Below are 25,795 nucleotides of genomic sequence, written 5' to 3'. Positions count from 1 at the left end.
CTTAAAATATTTTAATGTATAAAATCAACATAATGATTTTTCTGTACTGAGAAGAAAATCTCTAGGAAATGAATAAGATACTCTCACTGCAAAATCAAAAACAAAACCAACTAGCACAGATGTTTTAGAAGATGAATATTATGATACTACTAGAAAAATTTAGCAATGAACATACAGTTCAAATTTTGGTTGGGTTCATTAGAAATACCTCCATCACACCATCATTATCTTCCTAGTGAGTTACATAACCTACAATGCATAATTTAAAAAATTTTACTTGAGAATGTCTTTTTAAAAATTGAATAAAACAAATTGTAAGGCACAGTGATATTCTGAGTAGTGGTCTTTGAGCAGGACTCAAATTGTTATTGGAAAATTAATTATTGGCACAAAACAACAATGCCACCATTATTTAACATCACCTTTCACTTATCCATCACTTCTTTCTAGAGTGCTTCATAGCGACCACTCTTTATCTTTAAAAGAATAAAAATAAAACAATAATAACAGCTAACATTTGTTCTATGATTACTATGCACCAAGTACAAAGGTTTAGGTATTTTTTGCATGAACATCTAATTTATTTCACAGAATTATACCACGGTATTATTATTATCCTCACTTTTAATATCACGAAACTGAGGCACAAAGAATTTAAAAAATCTTGCCCTAGATCAAACAGCTAATTAATAGTAAGTTGGGAAGCAGGCAGCCCCTAAATCATCACATCGTACATCTTAAACTTACACGAGGTTATATGCCAATTATATCTCAAAAAAGCTGGGGAAAAAAACCGCAATGAACCTTTATGAACACTGAATATTATTCTTTAAAAAAAAAAAAAACCTATTTCAAAAAAGACAGTGAATACCTAGATAAATTCTCATGCATGGCCAAAGATTGGAATCTAAGTCTTCTAATTCCTAAATTCCTCATTCAGTTCTTTTTTAGCGTGATGATAACAATTTATCTGGAGATCTGGCAACTTTTAGGTTAAGGTAGGCAAAATAGAAAAGGTCAAACATGAATATATTGAAGGACTGCTTTATGTATGTTTGGAATCAGGAAACACATACCAGTTTTCATTGCAGGCTGTGTGACATGTGGGACAATGTTCACAGAAGCGGCCGATGCTCCTGGGATCGGTGCACTCACACCTGCCACATACACATGTGCCTCTTCCACTACACACTTGGCCTTTTGGATTGACACAGTGCTGGGCAGATGCTGATGGGCACTGGCACCGATCCCCTTCCCAGCCCCTGAAGCACTGGCATTTGCCTGCCTCACACTCTCCATGCCCTGCAACAGAGACACTCCAAGACCTAAGTTATTGAGGTCACTGACTTTGTGAAGCATTTCCAAACATGAATTCCCCTTCCATCTCCATGGAGACACACTGACAGTCAAGTGAATAGAAACAGCATCACTTTCTATTTGTGTGACATAAACAATGCCAGGACTTAGGAGTGTCTATTTTCAAAGCTGTTCTATTGTAGATAATCTCCCCATGCTAATCTACTGTGCTGACAATTGTGAATTCTGCCCTGCCGCAGTGGCTGCCCAACTACCTGAAGGTCGCTGTACATTCAGTTTTAAATTAAAAAAACACAAATAAAAAGAAGCTACAGAGGCTGACGTAATGTTGTCTGATTTGAAATTTGAAAAACAGGGGTATTTTATGAATAGCTTCCATAATTTTTTCTCTTAGTCACTCATTATTGCTCAGGGCCTGGGATAACTTTGAAGGTCTATTTGGCAAACCCTTTTAAGTGCTTCAGTTCTGCTAGTGCCTTGTTTAAAGATAAGATCTCTGGGGAAGTTGAAGTAATCCTTTCACATCTTCAACACATTATTTAGCAGGTTTGTGGGGCATGTCTTAAAGTATGCTGTGAGGTGTTATTAGGTGGTAAATGAGAGAAAGCAAGAAAGAAAGCAAGGTGGTATGTGTGTGCATGTTGTAGTTGAGGAAGAACACTGATTATACTCAGTTAAGTGGATTTTAGCCTGCAGGAAGTATCCAAGATTTAATATGCTAATGTGAACTAGAAATCATCAAGAGAGGGTAAATTTTCAGGGCTGTAAAATGTTTTTCAAGTTTATCTGGCCAAAGACTTTCCCTTCCTTCCTTCTTTCCTTCCTTTCTCCTCTTTCCCTCTCTCTTTTCCTCCCTCCCTCCTCCTCTTCCTCCTTTCCTTCCTTCCCTCGATTCCTGGCTTCCTCCCTCCTTCCTTTTATTGTGGAGCACCTCACAGGGTAACTGTTCCATAGCATCTACTGTTGGATCAGCTCAATTTGTTAAATGTAAAACTAATGATATCCAGGCCAAACAAATGCCTGCCAGACCCGGTTCCCTGTATATGGGCTGCATGCCTAATCCTAGCCAGCAGATCTGTGATCATGTGTTTTTATTCTCAAAGGACACTAGTGAAGAAAATGCTTGTCAGCCTACAGTTTGCATTTATAACTTATATACAAATAATTCAAAGCAGATTCTCAACTGCCTGTAGGTCAGTAGTATCATAGTCATATAGAAGGACCAGTACATTGATTTTTAATATTCTACTATTAACAGAGACTGGGATTCTCAGTGTATTCAAAGTTCATTGAGAGCTTGACAGCTGTGGGAAATGATGATCTCAGAATTCTTTTTCTGCCCTGTCCCAAACAGGATTAACACTAAAAAATTAGATGACAGTTGCAGTTTGTTCTAAAGTCATCTATAATCCATTCTACCTAGATACCAGGTACAGCTGAATACATGTTTAGAATATAAAATATTATGTGTATAAGATAGAATATAAAGGAAATTTGCCATCACATATTTATGTGATATAGGGCACATTTTTAATTTACACAAGAATAAAAATTTATTTTGTATAGGTTTGTTACTTTCCATATGCTTATTACAATGAAATATTTCATTTCATCAATAATTTAATTAATATTTGCTTACCAAAATGCAAACTTTAAAAAGGTGCTTTAACAATAAGTGGATTTAGCACACTGTCACAAAAAACTTAATTCATTTAAAAATAATAATTTGTATTAATTTTCAAATGTTGCATATATTTTCTAGAATGTAACCTCTAGGTGGCAGTAAACTGAATTAGCCAAAAAATACTTTTGATATTTTCGTTTTAAATTATCTCATTTTTAAATCTGGTCTGTGTGTGGCCTCTGGGACTAATCTAGATTTCTTATGAAACCAGCATTTTCTTGAAGAATTCTGTCCTTTGACAGTTTTGTTGCTGGCGTTGTTCCAAAAATAAACTAGAGAAATTTAAATTACTACAGATTTACAATGCCATCTATGATAATGCATTAAGAATTTTACAATGAATGAAAAGTATATTTTTATAGCTAACTATCCTCTGAGCAAGATGGAGGGAGTAACCACTTATGAGAATGAATCAGATCCTTCTAGAAGAATACCCAGATTATAGAAAATCTGTCAGACATTATCAGTAATTTCCTTTTCTGGTATATGTCTTTACAAGATCAAGGTATACTTGAAAATAACAATTAAATTTTGGTTTTAATTTTTCAATATTTCCTGTACAAAATAATTTAAACTATAAATATCAGAATCATGTACTGTAAATCTGTGGCTATGTCCTAATTTCACAGACTTTGAAAGTTTGAATATTAAATTCAGATTCAAAGTTGGTAATTATAAAGATGTGATTTAAAGATACTTTAACATATATGCTAGTTTAATATATAACTATATAAATAACTGCATGTACATACTTATACTCACCAGCACACAGATTTCCATGGTGATATGGACAAGAAAAGTCATCTTTTTCACAGTATTTTCCATACACTTTTCCAAGCTTAATTTTGTGACATAAACATTTCCCACAAATACAAACTCCTCTACCGCTGCAAGCAGGTTGATCCTTGTGTGACTTGCAACTTTCAGAAGGAAATTGATCTTCATCAAAATGACATTTATTCTCATCACACTGGAAGCACTTGGCATCTAAAAAAGTTTCTTCTACACACTTTCTTTTAGGTCCTCTGCTGTCATCACACTGACAGCTGCAGTTTCTATGTATATGAATTTTAGTGGTTTCATTGAAACCAATAGGTTTGATTATTGCATAGCTCTTTCCTTCCATGACATCACATTTTTCCATTGTAACTGTTACATTGAAAAGAACCTAAATTTGTGGGTGGGGAGGAAGAAAATATATTTATGTGTCTTGATAATTTTTATTACCAATATTATATCTGTTAATAATATTTAAGTCAATAATATACCATCTTATAGAAATTAATATTTATAAATTACACATGTACTCTCATATGTAGACATAACATTCCTTTTTAATTTCATTTATTTCCTAATTAATGAACTGGAGAGTTAAATGATGCAATGACTGAGACTTGCCTGTATTGCAGCATTAAATGGACATGGGTTCAAGCCTATTTGAAATGTGTACTCTACTTCTGATCATTAATTTATATCCTCAACTGACTTCTTAGTAAACTTGAGAGAGAATAGACCATTTTCTGGATTCGGTCCTTAACATGTGGAGTTACTGAATATGTTTGGCACTAAAGATAGATCAGATAAACTAAAGTCAAGAGCTTCTGCTCTACTGGTTTAAAACCCTGAGATGAACAATTGTTCAAATGAACAATTTTTATTTTGTTTCTGTTTTCCAGGGGCCCAAGTAAGTTTTAGAGCTAAATTTTAGTTTATACATGGTGTTAAGAAGAGAACATGGGGCTTTCCCTGATGTTACTCAAGGGAAAAAGATTTAGGATTCTCACTTTTAGATCTTAAGATCTCAATACAAGGTCATACATTTGTCTCAGTGGAAGATGTTAGTCCACAACTAAGGATCTGGCCTGGCAGGAATTGGTTTCCCCCATGCAAACTACAGAATGTCTTTCTCCTGCCAAATTTTTCCTTTTTCTCTATTTTGCCTTCCTGTACAACACGATTGGCTTAGTGTGTCTATTTATATTTGTTAACTCACCTTATGATCTTCAGGTACTTTGGCAAATAAAGTTACATGTTTTTTATCCATGTTAGACTGAGATATGTTACAATTTAAAAATACTTTGTGCTAGGCTTTTTGGTTGGGATGGAGTTAGATTACATAGATAGATAGATGATAGATATGGATGAATATATATGGATGGATATATATATGAATATATAGAGATTTGTGCACTCTCTCTATATATATGTATGTGTATATAGATAGATAGATATCCATCCCAACCAAAAAGCCTAGCACAAATATACACAATGACATGAAAGGTCTAAATTTAGGTTTATACGTTATATATATATCCATTCGGAATTAGAATTAGTCTCATAATATTAAAATCAACACTGTTGGTGTCAGACTTGAAATGTTTTTTCTCTTTAAAAATATAAGGATTAACAGACTGTAGGATAATGTGGTCAACTGCCAATATTAATAGAGCAAAACTTGGGGTTTATATAATTAAGTGGTCAAATGACTCTTCCTTAGTCAAACTGTTTATACTACTTGGTTGAAAGTGAGGGAAAAAAGGGATGTAGACAAAGAAAAAGAAAAAAAAATGTAAGGAGTAAGGAAAACCATTCTGCCAAAATCGATTTTGAAAGAAAGAGCTACTTCTAAAAAGGTAACCCTTTCTCAGAAACTAACTTAGCACTATCTTTTGCTAGCACAAAATTTCTCTATATTCAGCGGAAATTAAATATGTATTTTGTAAACTGGCATAAAATGTCTTTTGAACAAAATTCAAGGAGTGATTATGGAGGAGCCTACAGAATTTGAATTTGAAATAATTAATTTCAAATATACAGCTTGTTGGAACAACTATACTACCTGCAGATTCTAAACTTCCCAAGAGGGAAAATTACATTCTAATTAAAGAGAAGGAAGATTCTCCTTTATTCAACGTTAGAATACTGGGATTTTTAATCTCTTTCAATAACTTTTTCTTTTTCTCTATAGCATGATATTAAAATAATAACATCATAGAACCTTAGAGATGGATGGAGGCGGGATTAGAAATCTTCTAGTTCTAGCTATTTATTTAAAAATGAGGCAACTGATGCCTCAAGAGGTAAATGACTCACTGAAAATCACTTCATTCTGCAAGAATTTCTTTTAAAAGCATATTTCTGTGTATTTACTTTCTATTGTGCCAGTCCTGGGAGAATCCCTATCTCCCCCGGTCCTATTTCCTGATGCTGCTATAATCCGGATCTCTCTTTTCCATATTTCATTCCTTTTTAGTTAAATGATGACACTTTTTTGTTGTTGTTGTTCTTAACAAATTTCCCTACCTCGTAGGTCATCGTACTGAGATAATACAAGTGTACTGGGACAATCACAAAGTGAAAGATTTTGTAATTCTTAATCTTTATCAACAGTATTCTTCTCTTTCGTTTTTACTTTCAACTTTCACATTTACTCTGAGAATTTTCAGATTTGAAACAAAAAGGTATTATCATCATCCTAAGTATAGGCACTTCTTGTTTGAGGAGATATGATTTCCTAACATTCACTGGCTGTGTCATCTAAGTTTAAAGTTATTATTATTAAATAATTATTTAATATGATATATATTTATTTATTTTAACTAGAGAGTTTGAGAAAACAGTCAATGGAGTTACAACAAGTAGGAACTTAGGGAGTAGATAATAAAAGTTACTTTGAAGTGTAAATGAGATGCTTGAGGTCAGTAGTAAACAAAGTTTTTCTGAATGGTTTGATTTTTCTGTAAGAAAGCATGCCAAACAACTTAGTTTACTTTAAATGGGAAAAACGCACGCCCACATACTTCGTCATTGCTTGTCACATTTCCGCATCCGTCTGTGCCTGGCTTTCTGCTCCCGTCTGGACAGATGGCAGTAATGTTAAAATAGATGCCTTTTATCTGGTTTTCCACCTGAACTTTCACTTCTGAAATGAGTTTCTGCAGAGATGACATTTTTTAGTTGTATACTATAGCAGTTTCTAATGTAAGCAACAAAACAGAGTCAAGTTTATCATGTCATTCTAGATTTAACTTTTAACTAAATCAAAGAGTTTGTCTCTGTAAAACGTCGATTAAAAACAGTGTTTCCACATAATGACCCAATTACATTTGAAATACATAAAAAATACTGAAGGATTATCTGCATTTAAATGGCTCTATTTTTTCACATATTTCCATGACTGCATTTTGATCACTTCAGAGATATTTCTCACTCAGCCTGTTAGGAAAATAATCATTTTAATCCAATAATATTTATATTTTTTGATAAAATTTAAATAAAGCATTGAGAATACATATATCATCACAGAGGCTAAATCTTGACAGCTTAAAATCTGGAACATGCTTCTGACATTTACAGCTGTTAAAGAAGCATTTCAGTTTCAAACACTTTAGACTATCATGAAAGTTAAACTGCCTTATTGATACAGAATTGAAAGGTAAATTTTTGGGAGGGCATTTCTATACTGTAGGTATAAGAAATACCTGCCAGTTATGGCTCTATAAATTCTCCAAGAATGGCCTAGGATTTTTGCCAAATCCCTGGGGCTTGCTTATGTCAATCAAATTTGTTCCAATTCTTAATACTGAAATAGGGCCCCTTACTGGGCAGAAAATCATTTTCTCATTTATTCACTCATTTATATAATCATTCAAAAAACATGTATGTATTGCCTATTATGTATCAAGCACATCCTAATTTCATCCAATCTCTGAGTTCCAAAAGTTCTAGCTACATTAAATATATTCTGTAGATCTGTGTGAATTTCATCTCATAAAACTAAGAGTCTACCACATGTAAAAATCCTTAACTTATTTTTGTAAACAAAAGGAAAGGGAAAAGACGAAGTATGTACCTAAGGAAAGAGAGTGAGTAGCAGGGTGTGAAGGAAAAAGAAATCCCCATGGTTTCTAATTCTTTACTTGAGTAATTTTTCTTCTTCAACTGTATAATCAATAAAGAGATGTGTGCTTACTGATTAATAGTTGATCATGGAATTATGGTAGTAAATCTTTAGAGTAAGATACTTCCTCAAATTAGCAAATTTTATTTGAATAAAGGTAAGACTATATTAGTCACATTTTTTATCTACCAGAGAATTCATACATTGTAATCACTTAATTAAACAATTTCAGCAAAACATAGAAGCTTCTAATGGTATATAAATGGTATCGATATGGTGATGGTTTGACAAATCAGAAGGAAGTTCCTAATACCATGACTGTTCTTTTTGCCCTTTCGAAATTCTGCTTCCCTTAAAACCTTAAGCTAGTTTCACCAATGTTTTTCAAACAGGGTATGAAGACAAATATCTAAAATTTTTCCCAGTTTTGAGATTAAGAAATTAAGTTTCAGACACAGTCTTAAGCTTGTCTTTTAATATCTAACAGGTACAGAGGCAGAATTTATGTTTTCTAATGTATAATTCTTTTTTATTCAACATAATTTATTTTTTTATGTCTTAATTTCAGCTAAATTACTATTAAGTTATTATAGTCATGATTTTTATATAGTTTTAATTCTAATGGCAATGCAGATGTAAAGGATAAAAAACAAAATGCAGTCACATTCACCATGTACTAAATTTGTATATAATTTTATAAAAGTCTTAAAAAGGAAATGCAAAGTATTAAAAGTTAGAATAAAATATTTTTATTATTTTTTTCTTCAATGAACTGTGAAGAGTTTCTGCTGAACTGTGAAGACAAAATGAAATTTCAGAAGAATTTTGAAAGTGTAGACATATATAAAAGAATAAGAGAATCCCAACTTAAGGAGATTGTTTAGCCAGAGTTTTTGTTGGTTTTGTTAGTATTTTCAAATTGTTTAAGGTTAATCAGAACTGCAATTAGATAATGCATCACACACCTATCCTAGCAAATAAAGAACATGAAAAAAACCCTGCTGTTTCCCTTTCCATGGGTGCAGTTTGAGATACCGGAAAGTTTGTCAACTTACATTTTTTCTTTGGGGTAATAAATGGGTTCATACTATGAAAACTAGGGTGACTTCTAACACTGTAAGCTCCTTTCTTATTTTGATTATACTTGGGAACAAACTTCGGATGGGAATGAATGGTACACAGGTTTGGTTTTCCTTGATAAGAAGCTCCACCAGTCCTAATGTTTTTTGTTTTTGTTTTTGTTTTTGTTTCGTAACAGTGACGAAGAAATATAATTAAAGATGCTTTTCTTATTTCATCCAACATAGTCTTCAGACATAGAAAAATTCCTTGGCAAAAAACACAAAAACAAAAAAATGTCGCAAGGTTTATTTTCCTTTTAAAAAAGGAAAGTTTAAACAAGTCCTTCATTTTCTATCCCGTGTCTACTTCCTGCCTTTCTCTTTTGTACCTGAGTTGAAGGCAGATGTTCCATGAAGAAAATGAGTAGAGAAGCCTGAGATTTCTCACAATGCTTGGGCTACTGTTAACACTGTTCAACTCTACTGTGTCAGGAAGGGAAAAAGAGAATTTTGGGAAGTGAGAGTTTATCAATGGTGCATAAATTCAAGGTAGAATAAAGCATATCTTTAGACACTATGTAAAAAAGAAAAAACAACAACAGAAAAACAGATTGTGTAACACAGGAGGAAGCACCTGGAAGCTAGAATTAAGGAAGACCTAGGTTCTGGTGCTGCTGCTTCTGCTTGTTAGCTGTTTGGCCTTTGATTGATTTGCTTAGCTTCTTTGAAGTTCTACAAATACACAGTGGGAGTACTAATACCTGCCTTATAGGTCGGTTGTGTGGATTAAATCAGGTCATGTATGGAAAATAACTGGTTCTTAGTGGTATTAAAATGACAGCTACTATTATTACAACTTCTTAAAAGAGATTATTCTATCCAGAAATGACCTAGATTGAGAGAGCAGATGTTTCTTAAATCTTTGCATTTGGTACCCACTCTACACAAACTGGGGACAGCATACAACTGTCATCTCAATAAAGTAGTGTATCTCTTAGGGTGATTCTTTTAATCAAACTAGTTTGGTAAAACTGCTAAAGTAAATGATCGAACAACCAAGTGATTGATCTAGGAGACCCCAACAAAGTTCTCTTAGTAATCTCTATATCTCATATAGTTCATTTTCCCTGGAAAGTTGCTGTTTAAATAACACTGTGGATTGATTACTTATCTTTATGGCACTGGAAATTGTGAAATTTCTTGGTAATAAAGTATATTCTATAGCTGTGATTTGGTGACTCACTGAACATTTGATGAGGAAGGAAATTTAGATAGTCTCTAGCTCAACCTGAGTTTAGTAAACTGTGTCAATGAGACATAGTGAAGCACAGAAAGCTGAAATGACTTTCCCAAGGTTCTATAACTAGTTAGTGGTAGAGCCAGGGCTAACCTCAGTTTCCTAATTCCTAATCTGTTTTTTCCACCACTCCTCTCAAGATGATAGGGCATTAGTTTGTACCTTGCCATGGAAATTGGGGTTAAAAGTTTATTTGAAAAAATGTGTACAGTATATACATACCTGATAGGCTTCTACAACCAGATTATTGAGGTTTGCAGCCTTTGATTCTATTTCACCAGCAATGGTGCCAGGCAAGAGGGGTAGAAGATCCTAGAAAACATACCAATAACCTGCACTTAATGACAATAGTATACAATGGTTTAGCAATCAACAAATATTAAAAAATCTTGTAGTTATCAGTGGAAGGTGAGTCATTACATGAATCAAAAAATATGAGAAACAAGAAAAATATGAGCAACTAAGCAGAGCAGCCAAAACATATGTACCTGAAATAGTATGTATTTGTATGTGCATGAGTGTGTGTGTGTGCGTGCACAAGTTACATGCTGACCTAAAACTCAAAGCACAGACAGGCATTTCCCAAACTATCTCCCATAGAACATGGTCCCAAGAGATTTTAAAATGAAAAGGGTTCTGAGGGCAAATAAGTTTGATAAGTTCTGCATATGGTTTATTCCACATAGAGACTCAAAATGTACACCACTGCAATTCAGAAATAATTTAGCATTATTAAATGCAGCATTCCCTAACATTTCCTTAATTACAAAACTCTTTTCTCATGTAACATATACAAATATTTTGCAGAACTACTTTTCCATGGAATGGTCTTTAGGACATATTTGCCCAGACAGGAGAAAAAAATCAAAGTCACAAATGGAAGCTTCATGGAGCAGGTGTTCTTGATGGATGGTACATAATAATTATGGAATCGACTCTAGTATTCCTAGTGAGAAATGAGAATTAGCAAAGGCTTAAAGGTTGTAGATCTACAACCCAAGTTGTAGATGAAGTAAGAATAGAGAAGAAACTAGTCTGACTAGAGTGAACGGTGTATATTTATATGGAATCAGATTATGAAAAGCCTTGAAATACATTTATACACTCATTTTACCATTCACAAGTATCATTAAGTTCCTGCTGTATGCCAGCTACTACTTGGTTACTAACAATTTGGTATCTCAGGTAATAGGGAAAATGTTTCAGTTAAATATTTTTAAAATTCATTTATACAACCTTTATTAACTAACCACCATATACCACTTTGGAAATGCTAAATTGCTAGGCCACATAGTTTCCATCCTTAAGGATCTCACAGGAATATAAATGACAGTTTCAAAAAACAACATACACCTGAAGCAATAGACATATGTACAGACCCTAATGAGAGGGATACTGAGCAAGCATTTGAGAGCTGGGGAAAGTTGTCAGGGACTGTTTCCTGGAGGAGGTGATTCATGAGCTGTGTCTTAAAGGATGAGTAAGTCAAGTAATGATGGAGAAGGGCTTCCAGGCATGGGAGATAGGTAGCAAGAACAAAGTCACAAAGGAAAGAAAGAGCCTGGTGAGTGTGTGTACACAGGAGGATTAGAAGCACGACTGGAGGGACAAGTTTAACGCAGACAATATTAAAGACTTGATCCTCTAGATCCGAGGGAACCACTGGAACATTTTACTCTAGGGAGTACTGTGGTCACACTTGTGATTCAAATATCTCATCCTGCAGCCGGGTGGAAGGTGGATTTGGGAGATGGGTTAGGAAGCTGTTACAATCCAGACAAAGATGATTAATAAAAATATCTCTGAGCAGCCAAATTAGGTGACTGCAACGGCATACACAGGACTCTTAGCAGAGCTGACTCTTAGCTGACTCTTAGAACCTGCTGACTCTTACTTTGCACACAATTCAATTAATAATAAACCTGGTTTTATGGTTTAACAGTCAGTGGAAATTTTCTAAAAGGAGTAGGGAGAAACTACTAGAGCTAATATCACCATCAAGAAGTAATAAATAGCAGAGAAAAAAGAGGTAAAAGCAATAAAGAGCTGCACAGTAAGTTGAAATTCAATTTGAAATTTAAGCTTAGAGGTTAAGAACACAGGATTTAGGCTGTTAGGAAAGTTTGGGGAAGTATATAACCTCCCTAAATGCATTTCCTTCATCTTTAAAATGGGCATACTAGTAATATTGCCCTCATTGTTATGAGTTTTAAGAGTATTAAATGAGTTAATGTTAATAAACTCAGTGCCTGACAATAGTAAGTGCTCAATAAGTGGAAGCAGTTACTACTGTTAATAAAGTGATTCGGGCATTTAATTTGGGTCAGAGCCCTACTTCTGTGGATATTAATGGTTGTTTGCTTAAAAAGGGGGTTCCATGGTATATAAGTTTGGGAAAACAGGGATTTATATTTTCACTATAGATTTCTAAGAGAAGAAATAGTATAATTTAAGTAGCACTTTCAGATGATAAACGTGGTAGTCAGGTATTAGGGAAATTGTTGAAGGGAACACCAGCTTTGTGGCAAATGAAAATGGGTTCAAGTATTTGTTGAAGCCAAAAGAAAATGTAGTTTCTCTGAAGTATTAAAAAGTAAGTAAAGGACATTGGGAGTAGAAGGAAGAAGCAAAGACAGCAAAGGAGATGAAGAAGACCCAGTGAACAGATATGTGTAATGACAATTAGGGTATCACAATATTGTAGAAATGAAAAAAAGAGTTTTCTGGAAAAAATAACCTAAAAGACTGTGAAAAGAAAGCTATAGCAGGATCACAGAAGTTATAGGTTTGGGGGTGACAGGGGGAATCCCATGGGGTGCTGCCAGAGTGACATCAGTGCCACATGTCTTTTGGGCTTGTAGGACTTACGTGGCCCAAAAGATTCTGGACAAAAACAACATTGTTCTTATGTAGGAAGGCTTTGACTGGGTCAGCCACTTCCATGGCTCCTCTTTTTCCTTTACTAAATGACCTAGACCAAATCTAGGTACGTTGGTGCTATTGTAAAATATGCTGATATTCCCCAACCTAATCTATTATAAAGGTATGCCCATGGACTAGAAAACGCAGAACTCTGGACCTGAGTGGTATACTTGGAGTGTGAACTACTTTTCACCTGATAAAAGTCTCCTCCATTATTGTCACAGTCAGTACAACACCAAGTATCAGTGCCCACACTTGGTTCTAGGTGTTACAAACATAGAATTTATACTTATTTATACTTAAATGCTAACTTAAGACCCTGTGTAGTATACATTACTTTTTTTTTTTATTTCAACATCTTTATTGGAGTATAATTGCTCTACAATGGTGTGTTACCTTCTGCTGTATAACAAAGTGAACCAGCCATATGTATACATATATCCCCATATCCTCTCCCTCTTGCGTCCCCTTCCCAGCCTCCCTATCCCACCCCTCTAGGTGGTCACAAAGCACCGAGCTGATCTCCCTGTGCTATACAGCTGCTTCCCACCAGCCATCCATTCTACATTTGGTAGTGTCTATATGTCCATGCCACTCTCTCACCTCATCCCAGCCCACCCCTCCCTCTCCCTGTGTCCTCAAGTCCACTTTCCACGTCTGTGTCTTTATTCCTGTCCTGCCCCTAGGTTCTTCAGAACCATTTTTTTTTTCTTTAGATTCCATACATATGTGTTAGCATACAGTATTTGTTTTTCTCTTTCTGACTTACTTCACTTTGTATGAAAGACTCTAGATCCATCCACCTCACTACAAGTAACTAAATTTCATTTCTTTTTATGGCTGAGTAATATTCCATTGAATATATGTGCCACATCTTCTTTATCCATTCAACTGTCAATGGACACTTAGGTTGCTTCCATGTCCTGGCTACTGTAAATAGAGCTGCAATGAACATTGTGGTACATGACTCTTTTTGAATTATGGTTTTCTCAGGGCATATGCCCAGTAGTGGAATTGCTGGGTCGTATGGTAGTTCTATTTTTAGCTTTTTAAGGAACCTCCATACTGTTCTCCATAGTAACTGTATCAATTTACATTCCCACCAACAGTGCAAGAGGGTTCCCTTTTCTCCACACCCTCTCCAGCATTTATTGTTTGTAGATTTTTTGATAATGGCCATTCTGACCAGTATGAGGTGATACCTCATTGTAGTTTTGACTTGCATTTCTCTAATGATTAGTAATGTTGAGCATCCTTTCATGTGTTTGTTGGCAATCTGTATATCTTCTTTGGAGAAATGTCTATTTAGGCTTTCGGCCCATTTTTGGATTGGCTTGTTTTGTTCTTTTGATATTGAGCTGCATGAGCTGCTTGTATATTTTGGAGATTAATCCTTTGTCAGTTGCTTCATTTGCAAATATTTTTGCCCATTCTGAGGGTTGTCTTTTCCTCTTCTTTCTGGTTTCCTTTGCTATGCAAAAGCTTTTAAGTTTCATTAGGTCCGATTTGTTTATTTTTGTTTTTATTTCCCTTTCTCTAGGAGGTGGGTCAAAAAGGATCTTGCTGTGATTTATGTGACAGAGTGCTCTGCCTATGTTTTCCTCTAAGAGTTTGATAGTGTCTGGCCTTATATTTGGGTCTTTAATCCACTTTGAGTTTATTTTTGTGTATGGTGTTAGGCAGTGTTCTAATTTCCTTCTTTTACATGTAGCTGTCCAGTTTTCCCAGCACCACTTATTGAAGAGGCTGTCTTTTCTCCATTGTATATCCTTGCCTCCTTTATCAAAGATAAGATGACCATATGTGCGTGGGTTTATCTCTGGGCTTTCTATCCTGTTCCATTGATCTATATTTCTGTTTTTGTGCCAGTACCATACTGTCCTGATTACTGTAGCTTTGTAGTATAGTCTGAAGTCAGGGAGCCTGATTCCTCGAGCTCCGTTTTTCTTTCGCAAGATTGCTTTGGCTATTCATCTATTTGGGGTCTTTTGTGTTTCCATACAAATTGTGAAATTTTTTGTTCTAGTTCTGTGAAAAATGCCATTGGTACTTTGATAGGGATTGCATTGAATCTGTAGATTGCTTTGGGTAGTATAGTTGTTTTCACAATGTTGATTCTTCGAATCCAAGAACATGGTATATCTCTCCATCTGTTTGTATCATCTTTAATTTCTTTCATCAGTGTCTTATAGTTTTCTGCATTAAGGTGTTTTGTCTCCTTAGGTAGGTTTAATCCTAAGTATCTTATTTTTTTTGTTGCAACGGTAAATGGGAGTATTTCCTTAAATTCTCTTTCAGATTTTCCATCATTAGTGTATAAGAATGCAAGAGATTTCTGTGCATTAATTTTGTATCCTGCTACTTTACCAAATTCATTGTTTAACTCTAGTGGTTTTCTGGTAGCATCTTTAGGATTCTCTATGTATAGTATCATGTCATCTGCAAACAGTGACAGTTTTACTTCTTCTTTTCCAATTTGGATTCCTTTTATTTCTTTTTCTTCTCTGATTGCTGTGGCTAAAACTTCCAAAACTATGTGGAATAATAGTAGTGAGAGTGGACAACCGTGTCTTGTTCCTGATCTTAGAGGAGATGGTTTCAGTTTTTCACCATTGAGAACGATGTTGGCTGTGGGTTTGTCATATATGGCCTTTATTATGTTGAGGTAAGTACCCTCTATGCCTACTTTCTGGAGGGTTTTTATCATAAGTGGGTGTTGAATTTTGTCGAAAGCTTTTTCTGCATCTATTGAGATGATCATACTGTTTTTCTCCTTCAATTTGTTAATATGGTTTATCACATTGATTGATTTGCATATACTGAAGAATCCTTGCATTCCTGGGGTAAACTCCACTTGATCGTGGTGTATGATCCTTTTAATGTGCTTTTGGATTCTGTTTGCTAGTATTTTGTTGAGGATTTTTGCATCTATTTTCATTAGTGATATTGGCCTGTAGTTTTCTTTCTTTGTGACATCTTTGTCTGGTTTTGGTATCAGGGTGATGGTGACCTTGTAGAATGAGTTTGGGAGTGTTCCTCCCTCTGCTCTGTTTTGGAAGAGTTTGAGAAGGATAGCTGTTAGCTGTTCTCTAAATGTTTGATGGAATTCGCCTGTGAAGCCATCTAGTCCTGGGCTTTTGTTTGTTGGAAGATTTTTAATCACAGTCTCAGTTTCAGTGCTTGTGATTGGTCTGTTTATATTTTCTATTTCTTCCTGGTTCAGTCTCGGAAGATTGTGCTTTTCTAAGAATTTGTCCATTTCTTCCAGGTTGTCCATTTTATTGGCATAGAGTTGCTTGTAGTAATCTCTCATGATCCTTTGTATTTCTGCAGTGTCAGTTGTTACTTCTCCTTTTTCATTTCTAATTCTATTGATTTGAGTCTTCTCCCTTTTTTTCTTGATGAGTCTGGCTAATGGTTTATCAATATTGTTTATCTTCTCAAAGAACCAGCTTTTATTTTTATTGATCTTTGCTATCATTTCCTTCATATCTTTTTCATTTATTTCTGATCTGATCTTTATGATTTCTTTCCTTCTGCTTACTTTGGGTTTTTTGTTGTTGTTGTTCTTCTTCTTCTTTCTCTATTTGCTTTAGGTGTAAGGTTAGGTTGTTTATTTGAAATGTTTCTTGTTTCTTGAGGTAGGATTGTATTGCTATAAACTTCCCTCTTAGAACTGCTTTTGCTGCATCCCAAAGGTTTTGGGTCGTCGTGTTTTCATTGTCATTTTTTTCTAGGTAGTTTTTGATTTCCTCGTTGATTCCTTCAGTGATCTCTTGGTTATTTAGTAGTGTATTGTTTAGCCTCCATGTGTTTGTATTTTTTACAGATTTTTTCCTGTAATTTATATCTAGTCTCATAGCGTTGTGGTTTCAAAAGATACTTGATAGAATTTCAATTTTCTTAAATTTGCCACGGCTTGATTTGTGACCCAAGTATGATCTATCCTGGAGAATGTTCCATAAGCAGTTGAGAAGAAAGTGTATCCTGTTGTTTTTGGATGGAATGTCCTATAAATATCAATTAAGTCCATCTTGTTTAATGTATCATTTAAAGCTTGTGTTTCCCTATTTATTTTCATTTTGGATGTTCTGTCCATTGGTGAAACTGGGGTGTTAAAGTCCACTACTATGATTGTGTTACTGTCAATTTCCCCTTTTATGGCTGTTAGCATTTGCCTTATGTTTTGAGGTGCTCCTATGTTGGGTGCATAAATATTTTCAATTGTTATATCTTCTTCTTGGATTGATCTCTTGGTCATTATGTACTGTCCTTCTTTGTCTCTTGTAGTAGTCTTTATTTTCAAGTCTATTTTGTCTGATATGAGAATTGCTACTGCATCTTTCTTTTGATTTCCATTTGCATGGAATATCTTTTTCTATCCCCTCACTTTCAGTCTGTATGTGTCCCTAGGTCTGAAGTGGGTCTCTTGTAGACAGTATATATACGAGTCTTGTTTTTGTATCCATTCAACCAGTCTGTGTCTTTTGGTTGGAGCATTTAACCCATTTACATTTAAGGTAATTATCGATATGTATGTTCCTATCACTATTTTCTTAGTTGTTTTGGGTTTGTTATTGTAGGTCTTTTCCTTCTCTAGTGTTTCCTGCCTAGAGAAGTTCCTTTAGCATTTGTTGTAAAGCTGGTTTGGTGGTTTCTCTTAGCTTTTGCTTGTCTGTAAAGGTTTTAATTTCTCTGTCGAATCTGAATGAGATCCTTGGTGGTTAGAGTAATCTTGGTTGTAGGTTTTCCCCTTTCATCACTTTAAATATGTCCTGCCACTTCCTGTTGGCTTGCAGAGTTTCTGCTGAAAGATCAGCTGTTAACCTTATGGGGATTCCCTTGTGGGTTATTTGTTGTTCTTCCCTTGCTGCTCTTAATAATTTTTCCTTGTATTTAGTTTTTGATAGTTTGATTAATATTTGTCTTGGCGTGTTTTTCCTTGGATTTATCCTGTATGGGGCTCTCTGTGCTTCCTGGACTTGATTGGCTATTTCCTTTCCCATTTTAGAGAAGTTTTCAACTATAATCTCTTCAAATATTTTCTCAATCCCTTTCTTTTTCTCTTTTTCTTCTGGGGCCCCTATAATTTGAATGTTGGTGCATTTAATGTTGTCCCAGAGGTCTCTGAGACTGTCCTGAATTGTTTTCATTCTTTTTTCTTTATTCTGCTCTGTGGTAGTTATTTCCACTATTTTACCTTCCAGGTCAGTTATCTGTTCTTCTGCCTCAGTTTTTCTGCTATTGTTTCCTTCTGGAGAATTTTAAATTTCATTTATTGTGTTGTTCATCCTTGTTTGTTTGGTCTTTAGTTCTTCTAGGTCCTTGCTAAACGTTTCTTGTATTTTCTCCATTCTATTTCCAAGATCTTGGATCATCTTTACTATCATTACTCTGAATTCTTTTTCAGGTAGACTGCCTATTTCCTCTCCATTTGTTTGGTCTGGTGGGTTTTTACCTTGCTCCTTCATATGCTGTGTATTTCTCTGTCTTATTTTGCTTAACTTACTGTGTTTTGGGTCTCCTTTTCGCAGGCTGCAGGTTCGTAGTTCCTGTTGTTTTTGGCGTCTGCCCACAGTGGGTAAGGTTGGTTCAGTGGGTTGTGTAGGCTTCCTGCTGGAGGGGACTAGCGCCTGTGTTCTGGTGGATGAGGCTGGATCTTGTCTTTCTGGCAGGACCGCGTCCGGTGGTGTGTTTTGGGGTGTTTGTGAACTTATTATGATTTTAGGCAGCCTCTCTGCTGATGGCTAGGTTTGTGTTCCTGCCTTGCTAGTTGTTTGGCATGGGGTGTCCAGCACTGGAGCTTGCAGGTCATTGAGTGGAGCTGGGTCTTAGCTTTGAGATGGAGATCTCTTGGGGAGCTCTCGCTGATTGATATTACGTGGGCCAGGGAGGTCTCTGGTAGACCAATGTCCTAAATTCAGTGCTCCCACCTCAGAGGCTCAGGCCTTACAGCTGGCCGGAGCCCCAAGACCCTGGCAGCCACACGGCTGGAGAACATGGGCTATGAGTTGGGTGTCAGCCACTGCCCTGTTTTAGCTCTGTCTCAGCTGTCTCCAAAGGTCACCCAGATACATTGGGTTATTCCACCATTACTCAGAACTTGCACATGCCAGTCTGGGATTTATAGATGTCCTCCTGATACTCTTAATTGAAATACCTTGCATTCATGGTGGTGAGAGATACGCTAATAGTTTTGGTTCTCTTCAGTTCAGAGACTGGGACTGTCTGAGCCTTCACGTGACCAAGTCAGGAGCAGCTGGACAATGGTCCCAGAGTGATAACATGTCAGATTCCAAGAAGGCTTTCTGCAGCACCTGAGCAGTTGTCCCAAGCAGCCGCTCCGCTCAGCTGCAGTACTCTGACCGGGGAACTCAGTGGGACCCTCACACGAGGATTTCTGCCAGCCCTGGAGCCTGACTTGCCCACCCAGGCGAGGAGCTGAGGAGAGCATCTCCTGCCCCATCTCACCAGAGGAACGGACACCTGGGCTATGTTAGTTAATACAGTATTAAATTTAGATTGTACAGAGTATAATAACTCCAGAATCCTTACCTGGGGTTCTAAGAAGTATTCTAATTTTAACTATAGATGCAAACATTTTAATTTTTATATTTTGGGAGTTAACATACCTTATACCAGTGAAACTGTTTTCCTTGAACTGCAAATATGACATTAATGTTGTTGTCTATTAACTTTTCTGAAAGTTGGCCTAGTGAGGGATGTTCCTGTAACAGAAAATGAAATAAAGAAGGGAGTGAAATTTAGTAGTTCAATTCCACACACTTCCAAACATCTGTTATGAGGAAAACTGTATGATTAACATAAAAATGTATTGTGTTGGGAAGGATTATCATTTTACCAGAGGCATTTAAATTCTTTTAAAAAATAAGGTCAACGTCAACATTATTAAGGATATTTTAAAGACAAAGGCCCCATAAAAACCCCAGAAACGCAGAAAAATGAAGAGGGTTGCATTCAACGTACAAAGAGTGTTTAGCACTTCTTTAGGTTAACATTGGACTCCAAGTAATATAATTGAAAGATTATTTAATATTCAGAAACAGAGACATATTAGTGACAATCACATTCTGAGGTGAAATTCAGTAACAAGTGTTAAAATGCAAATATATGCATGTATATATATACATATTTACATACATATAAAAATTTGATATATAACATGGTGTAGAACAAAGTTTGTTTAAAAGAAGAAAACCCTGTATTCAAATCCCGGATTGTCAATTTATGATAAAAATTGTATTTCAGGTCTATCCTCTACAACATGTGAATGGTATCTGCCTTCCATGATTGCTGGCAAAAGTAGAAAGATAACAATAGTATGTGAATTATTTAGAGCAGTTTCTTGCATATACTCTAAACTAATAGCAATTATTATAATTTTTTTTCCAACAGCTTATACAAGGTGTAGGTTACAGATCTTTCAACTTATTATCATTATACTTAACTTTTTTGTCATTTATGTATACATATATTTATATTACAAATCTGTCTTACATTGATTTATAAAACTTATGTAGCTCTAACTGTGACATCCTTTGCGGTAGTGAGAAAGAAAGCAGGGAATGAGTAGAAAGGGAATAAAATTTAGTAAATATGAGAAATCTGACAACTATGGAATTTGCTATATAAAGTTATGTAGTAAGACATAGTACTTGATATTTTTCTTTCTATAAATGCTCTTTTAGATATTAAAGCAATCTCAAATAACAACTCTAGATACCTTTAGAGAAATGATGTCAAACTTCACCTGCAGTGGTGCCCACCTGTTGTTGGTGCCTAGTACTGTAAGCCAAGGATCATGTGACTGAGCCTAATTAGTATCATCTGATTCAAGTTCAAATTACTCTGTAGTTTTTGTTTCCCCTTTCACCCTCCAATGCTAACTGTGCTTTTGTTAAGGGAAAATTTTGTTTAAACCATCTTGGTTAATATTTCTGGATTTTGGCAACTATATGAACTTAGTGAAAGAGCTAATTTTACTAGTTTCACTTATAGCCTAAGTTCTTTGACCTGCTTATTAAACTTATATATATAAGTTTGATAAGATATAAGACACAGCCTTGTGCTTAAAACTATCATCACTAACATGAGTAACTGGTATGATTTGAATATCTATGTCCCGCTTTCCAGATTCATACATTGAAATCCTAACCTCCAAGGTGATGTAATATTAGGAGGTGGGCCTTTGGGATGTGATTAGGTCTTGAAGGTAGAGCCCTCTTGAATGGGATTAGTGCCCTTATAAAAGAGAGCCAGTGGAGAAAGTTCCCTTGTGCCTTCTGCCATGTGAGGTTATAACTAGGAGGTGTTGCCTTTGAACCAAAAAGTAGGCTCTCACCAGACCCCGAATCCTCTAGTGACTTGATCTTGGACTTACCAACCTCAAAAACTGTGAGGAATAAATTTCTGTTGTTTATAAGCCACCTAATTTATGATGTTTTGGTATAGGAGCCCGAATGGACTAAGATAATAATCATAACAAATATCCTTTTATTTCTATATAATCTATAATTGCTGTGTAGAAACAAAATTTTCTTGAATTACAGTTAAATGTGATATGACTCCAATTTACAAAGGGGTATAAAAAGTATTACCACATGGATTTGCATAAGAAAAATGCTACCCACAGCAATTCTTAAGAATATAATTTTAAAGTAATAGAAGAACAATCCCCAAAATATAAGTTCTATCAGATAAATTTTTATTCCTTGTTCCTAATAATATGCATACTCTTAAAACAGACTTATGACAATTTGCATAATGCTAGTAAATTAAAGAGAACAACAACAAAAAAGAGAACAAGTAAAAGAAGGTAAATCTAACTGTATTGGGAATATTTTTTTAATGGCAACAACTACTTTTCAAATATTTTTGCTTTGACAAAAAATAATCACAGTTTGCCAAGCATTTCCCCTTCTTAATTTTTAAAACCATTCATATTTTCAGGAAAATTTAATCCATATGTTTTTAACCAGCCTACACTTAACTCACATAAAATCAATATTAAAGAACAGTCCAAAATGTAAGCAGCTTTTGGAGGCTTCTTAATCTCTTTCCCCTTTTCAAAAACAGGAAGTCACATTGACCAAAAGTACACAAAATTTAAATCTAGAAAGTTCTCGTTTGCTCCGAAGATCATTAAGAAGTTCAGTTGGATTTTTAAGCTTAAAAGAACACATTTTTTAACCCTAGAAAGAAATGTTTTAAAAGAAAATTCCAAGTACCTTGAGGCAGATTGTTAAAACTACAAATGTTTAATAGATGTTTAAACAAACCATTGTTGATGGGAGAATTGTGGATTAATGGCCATTGTTGAAGCCCCTTCCCCTTTCCTCCATGAAGCATAGTATCTTTTAAGTATTTTATCTTTTATGTCTTGTATTTCACTAGCGGGAACACTCCCTCTCGGCCAGCTGTCCTGTGCTGGTGACGTCACTGCTCCTCAGCTTTAACTCCCCCTCTGTCTAACCCATTACATATTGTTTCTCTGAACTATGAAAATAATTAATGGAGATAACAAGCATTTCTGGGGCAGAAGGGAGAAGGGAAAGCAATGTGCCAAGGCAGCTGCTAAGTAATTAAGGGCAAAAGGATTCCATTCACATTTTTCTTCTTCACCAACACCTTCACTGTGATTTGTGGGAAATAACTTATAAATGTCAGAAGGGAAGAGGAGGTAAGAAAGATTCAATGGAGACAGTTTCGGTTAAAGAGATAATAACTATGTAGAGATGTATGAATTTTAATAATGTGCCTGTGTAGTGACAAGAAAATAAGTGTTTAAGATTCTCCATAAAAGTGAGTTTCATTATAAAAAGTTCTTATAAGATAATATAGAATTTGAAGCATTGAATATCATAATAAGATACAAAAAAAGAAAAAAACAATGTCTTGGTTAAATAAAAGTACTCAGTTATCTGGATTACTTTTTATAGTTCACTTTTTAGAGGACAGAGACAGCATGAAAACAATGTGATAGCACAGATTTATTTAGAGATGAAGACTTTAAATTATGTGTTGTCAGTCCCCATCTCTCCCAATGGCCTATTTTTCTATCTATATGGCTGCATAGTCATAATCGCATAGACCCATGTTTCCCATTAGTGGCACTATGGACAGTTTGTGTTGTGGGTTTGAGGTTGTCCTGTGCATTGTGGGGTACTTGGCTACATCCCTGGCCTCTACCTATTAGAGGCCAGTATCTCCCTCCTCCCCCAGTTGTAACAACCAAAATGTCTCTGGACATTGAAATGTTCTCTGGAGGGCAAAATCGTTCTGGTTGAGAGCCACACCAAGAGCAGGGGCTTGGAAGCAGACCACCTGCCGCTTCAACTCTTGGCTCTGCAATTACTAGCCATGTAACAGTGGCATCTGTCTTAACCTTCTGTGATACAGTTTCTATATATGTAAAACGTATAAATACTAGTATCTACCTCTCAGGGTTATGGTGGGAATTAAATGGGTTAACATGTGTAAAGACTTTCATTTACCATTTTCTAATTATTAAGCCCATATTAATGGTAAGTAGAGGCTCATGTCCTGATGTCACACTGCTTGTCATTTACCTAGGCACTACTATGCAGGGCACAGAACTTGACCACAGACAAGTTCCTGATCCTTTTAGTACTTCCATTTTCTCATTTATAAAATGGAGGTAATAGCAATATCTACACTTCACTGGGAGGCTGGGTGGTGCTCCCTAAGTGTAAAGGGACAAATACCACAGGGCTGCTTAATAAAAGACAGCTTTCAATAAAAGACATTTGGAGGCCATTACTAAAGGCTAAATGCTGGGCACTTGGATATGCTTTAACTTGCTTCATTTATTTACCTTTTGCACCTGGCTCCTGAAGTGTTTGAATTTGTGGCTCTTGCCAAACATGGTATCAGTTGCATTCTTGATATCCTTGTTACTGAATGAGGGGCATGGAATAACCATTTTTGTAAGCTTTTCAATGAGAATGGTAGTAAGTTTTCTGCTTATATATGACTTAATCAAACATATAATTTATTTGGAACATTCTATTTCATAAGTAATTTCATCAATTTTTGTTTTTATTGAGTCACTTTAGAAAATCAATATTTTTTCTCATTTTCAGGGGCACTATAAAAGCAATATGAGACTACTCCGAGCCTAGCTCAAGTGATTCTGTGTGCAACTTTTGCTTTCAATTTTAAAGAAGAAAAAATAAATATTGTTTGCAGAAATAATTTCCTGGGTAATTTTCTCCAAGCATGAGAAGCATTAAAATTAGGTCTATTCTAAAGTTATTATTAAAGTCATTATTGTTCACATGCCCCTCCCCCATCCCTCTCCCTACTGGTAACCACTAGCTTGTTCTCTGTATCTGTGAGTCTGTTTCTGTTTTGTTATATCCATTCATTTCTTTTATTTTTTAGATTCCACATATAAGTGAAAATATGCAGTATTTGTATTTCTCTGTCTGAGTCATTTTACTAAGCATAATACCCTCTATATCCATCCATGTTGTTGCATATGGCAAAATTTCATTCTTTATTATGGCTGAGTAATATTCCATTGTATATATATACCACAAACTTCTTTATCTATTCAGTTGTTGATGGACACTTACGTTGCTTCCATATCTTGGCTATTGTACGTATTGCTCCTGTGAACATTGGTGTACATAGATCTTTTTGAATTAATGTTTTCTTTTTCTTCAGATATATATATATATACCCAGGAGTGGAATTGCTGGATCGTATGTTAGTTCTATTTTTAATTTTTTGAGTAGCCTCCATACTGTTTTCCAAGTTGGAGGGTTCCCTTTTCTTTACATTCCTCACTGACATTTATCGTTTGTGGTCTTTTTGATGGTCATTCTGACTGGTGTGAGGTGATATCTCATTGTGGTTTTGATTTGCATTTCCCTGATGATTAGTGATGTTGAACATCTTTTCACATGCCTGTTGGCCATCTGTATGTCTTCTTTGGAAGAATGCCTATTCAGGTCTTCTGCCCATTTTTTTAATCAGGGTGTTTGTTTTTTGATATTGAGTTGTATTAGCTGTTGATATATTTTGGATATTGCCCCCTTATTGGACATATCATTTGCAAATATCTTCTCATGTTCAGTAGGTTGCATTTTCATTTTGTTGATGGTTTCCTTTGCTGTGTAAAAGCTTTTAAGTTTGATTAGGCCCCATTTGTTTATTTTTGCTTTTGTTTCCCTTGCCTGAAGAGACAGGTCCAAAAACATAGTGCTAAGATCTTTGTCAAAGACCATACTGCCTATGTTTTCTTCTAGGATTTTTGTGGTTTCTGGTCTTACATTTAGGTCTTTAATCCATTTTGAGTTTATTTTTGTATATGGTGTGGAAAAAAATGTTCTAATTTTATTCCTTTGGGTGTAGCTGTCCAGTTTTCCCAGCACCACTTGTTGAAGAGACTGTCTTTTCCCCACTGTATATTCTTGCCTCCTTTGTCATAGATTAATTGACCATATGTGCATGGGCTTATTTCTGGGCTCTCTATTCTGTTCAGCTGATCTGTATGTCTCTTATTGTGCCAATACCATACTGTTTTGATTATTTTAGCTTTGTAGTATAGTCTGAAGTCAGGAAGCATA

General features: G+C 35.3%; 1 protein-coding gene across 2 annotated transcripts in view; it reads right to left on the bottom strand.

Moving 5' to 3' along the window:
* Window positions 1–25,795, bottom strand: part of ITGB8 (integrin subunit beta 8) — a 95,393-nt gene that overhangs the window by 9,078 nt on the left and 60,520 nt on the right. For both annotated transcript variants that reach the window (XM_059933972.1, XM_059933971.1), the window contains exons 7-11: window positions 19,814–19,909; window positions 10,482–10,571; window positions 6,802–6,936; window positions 3,764–4,169; window positions 1,077–1,302 (exon numbers count right to left, since the gene is read on the bottom strand). In XM_059933972.1, coding sequence (XP_059789955.1) covers window positions 1,077–1,302; window positions 3,764–4,169; window positions 6,802–6,936; window positions 10,482–10,571; window positions 19,814–19,909 — 953 coding nt within the window. The remainder of the gene's footprint in view (window positions 1–1,076; window positions 1,303–3,763; window positions 4,170–6,801; window positions 6,937–10,481; window positions 10,572–19,813; window positions 19,910–25,795) is intronic.

This window comes from Balaenoptera ricei, chromosome 9 (assembly GCF_028023285.1).
Source record: "Balaenoptera ricei isolate mBalRic1 chromosome 9, mBalRic1.hap2, whole genome shotgun sequence".
Classification (NCBI taxonomy): Eukaryota; Metazoa; Chordata; class Mammalia; order Artiodactyla; family Balaenopteridae; genus Balaenoptera; species Balaenoptera ricei.
This window is presented reverse-complemented; position numbering and strand designations above follow the sequence as displayed.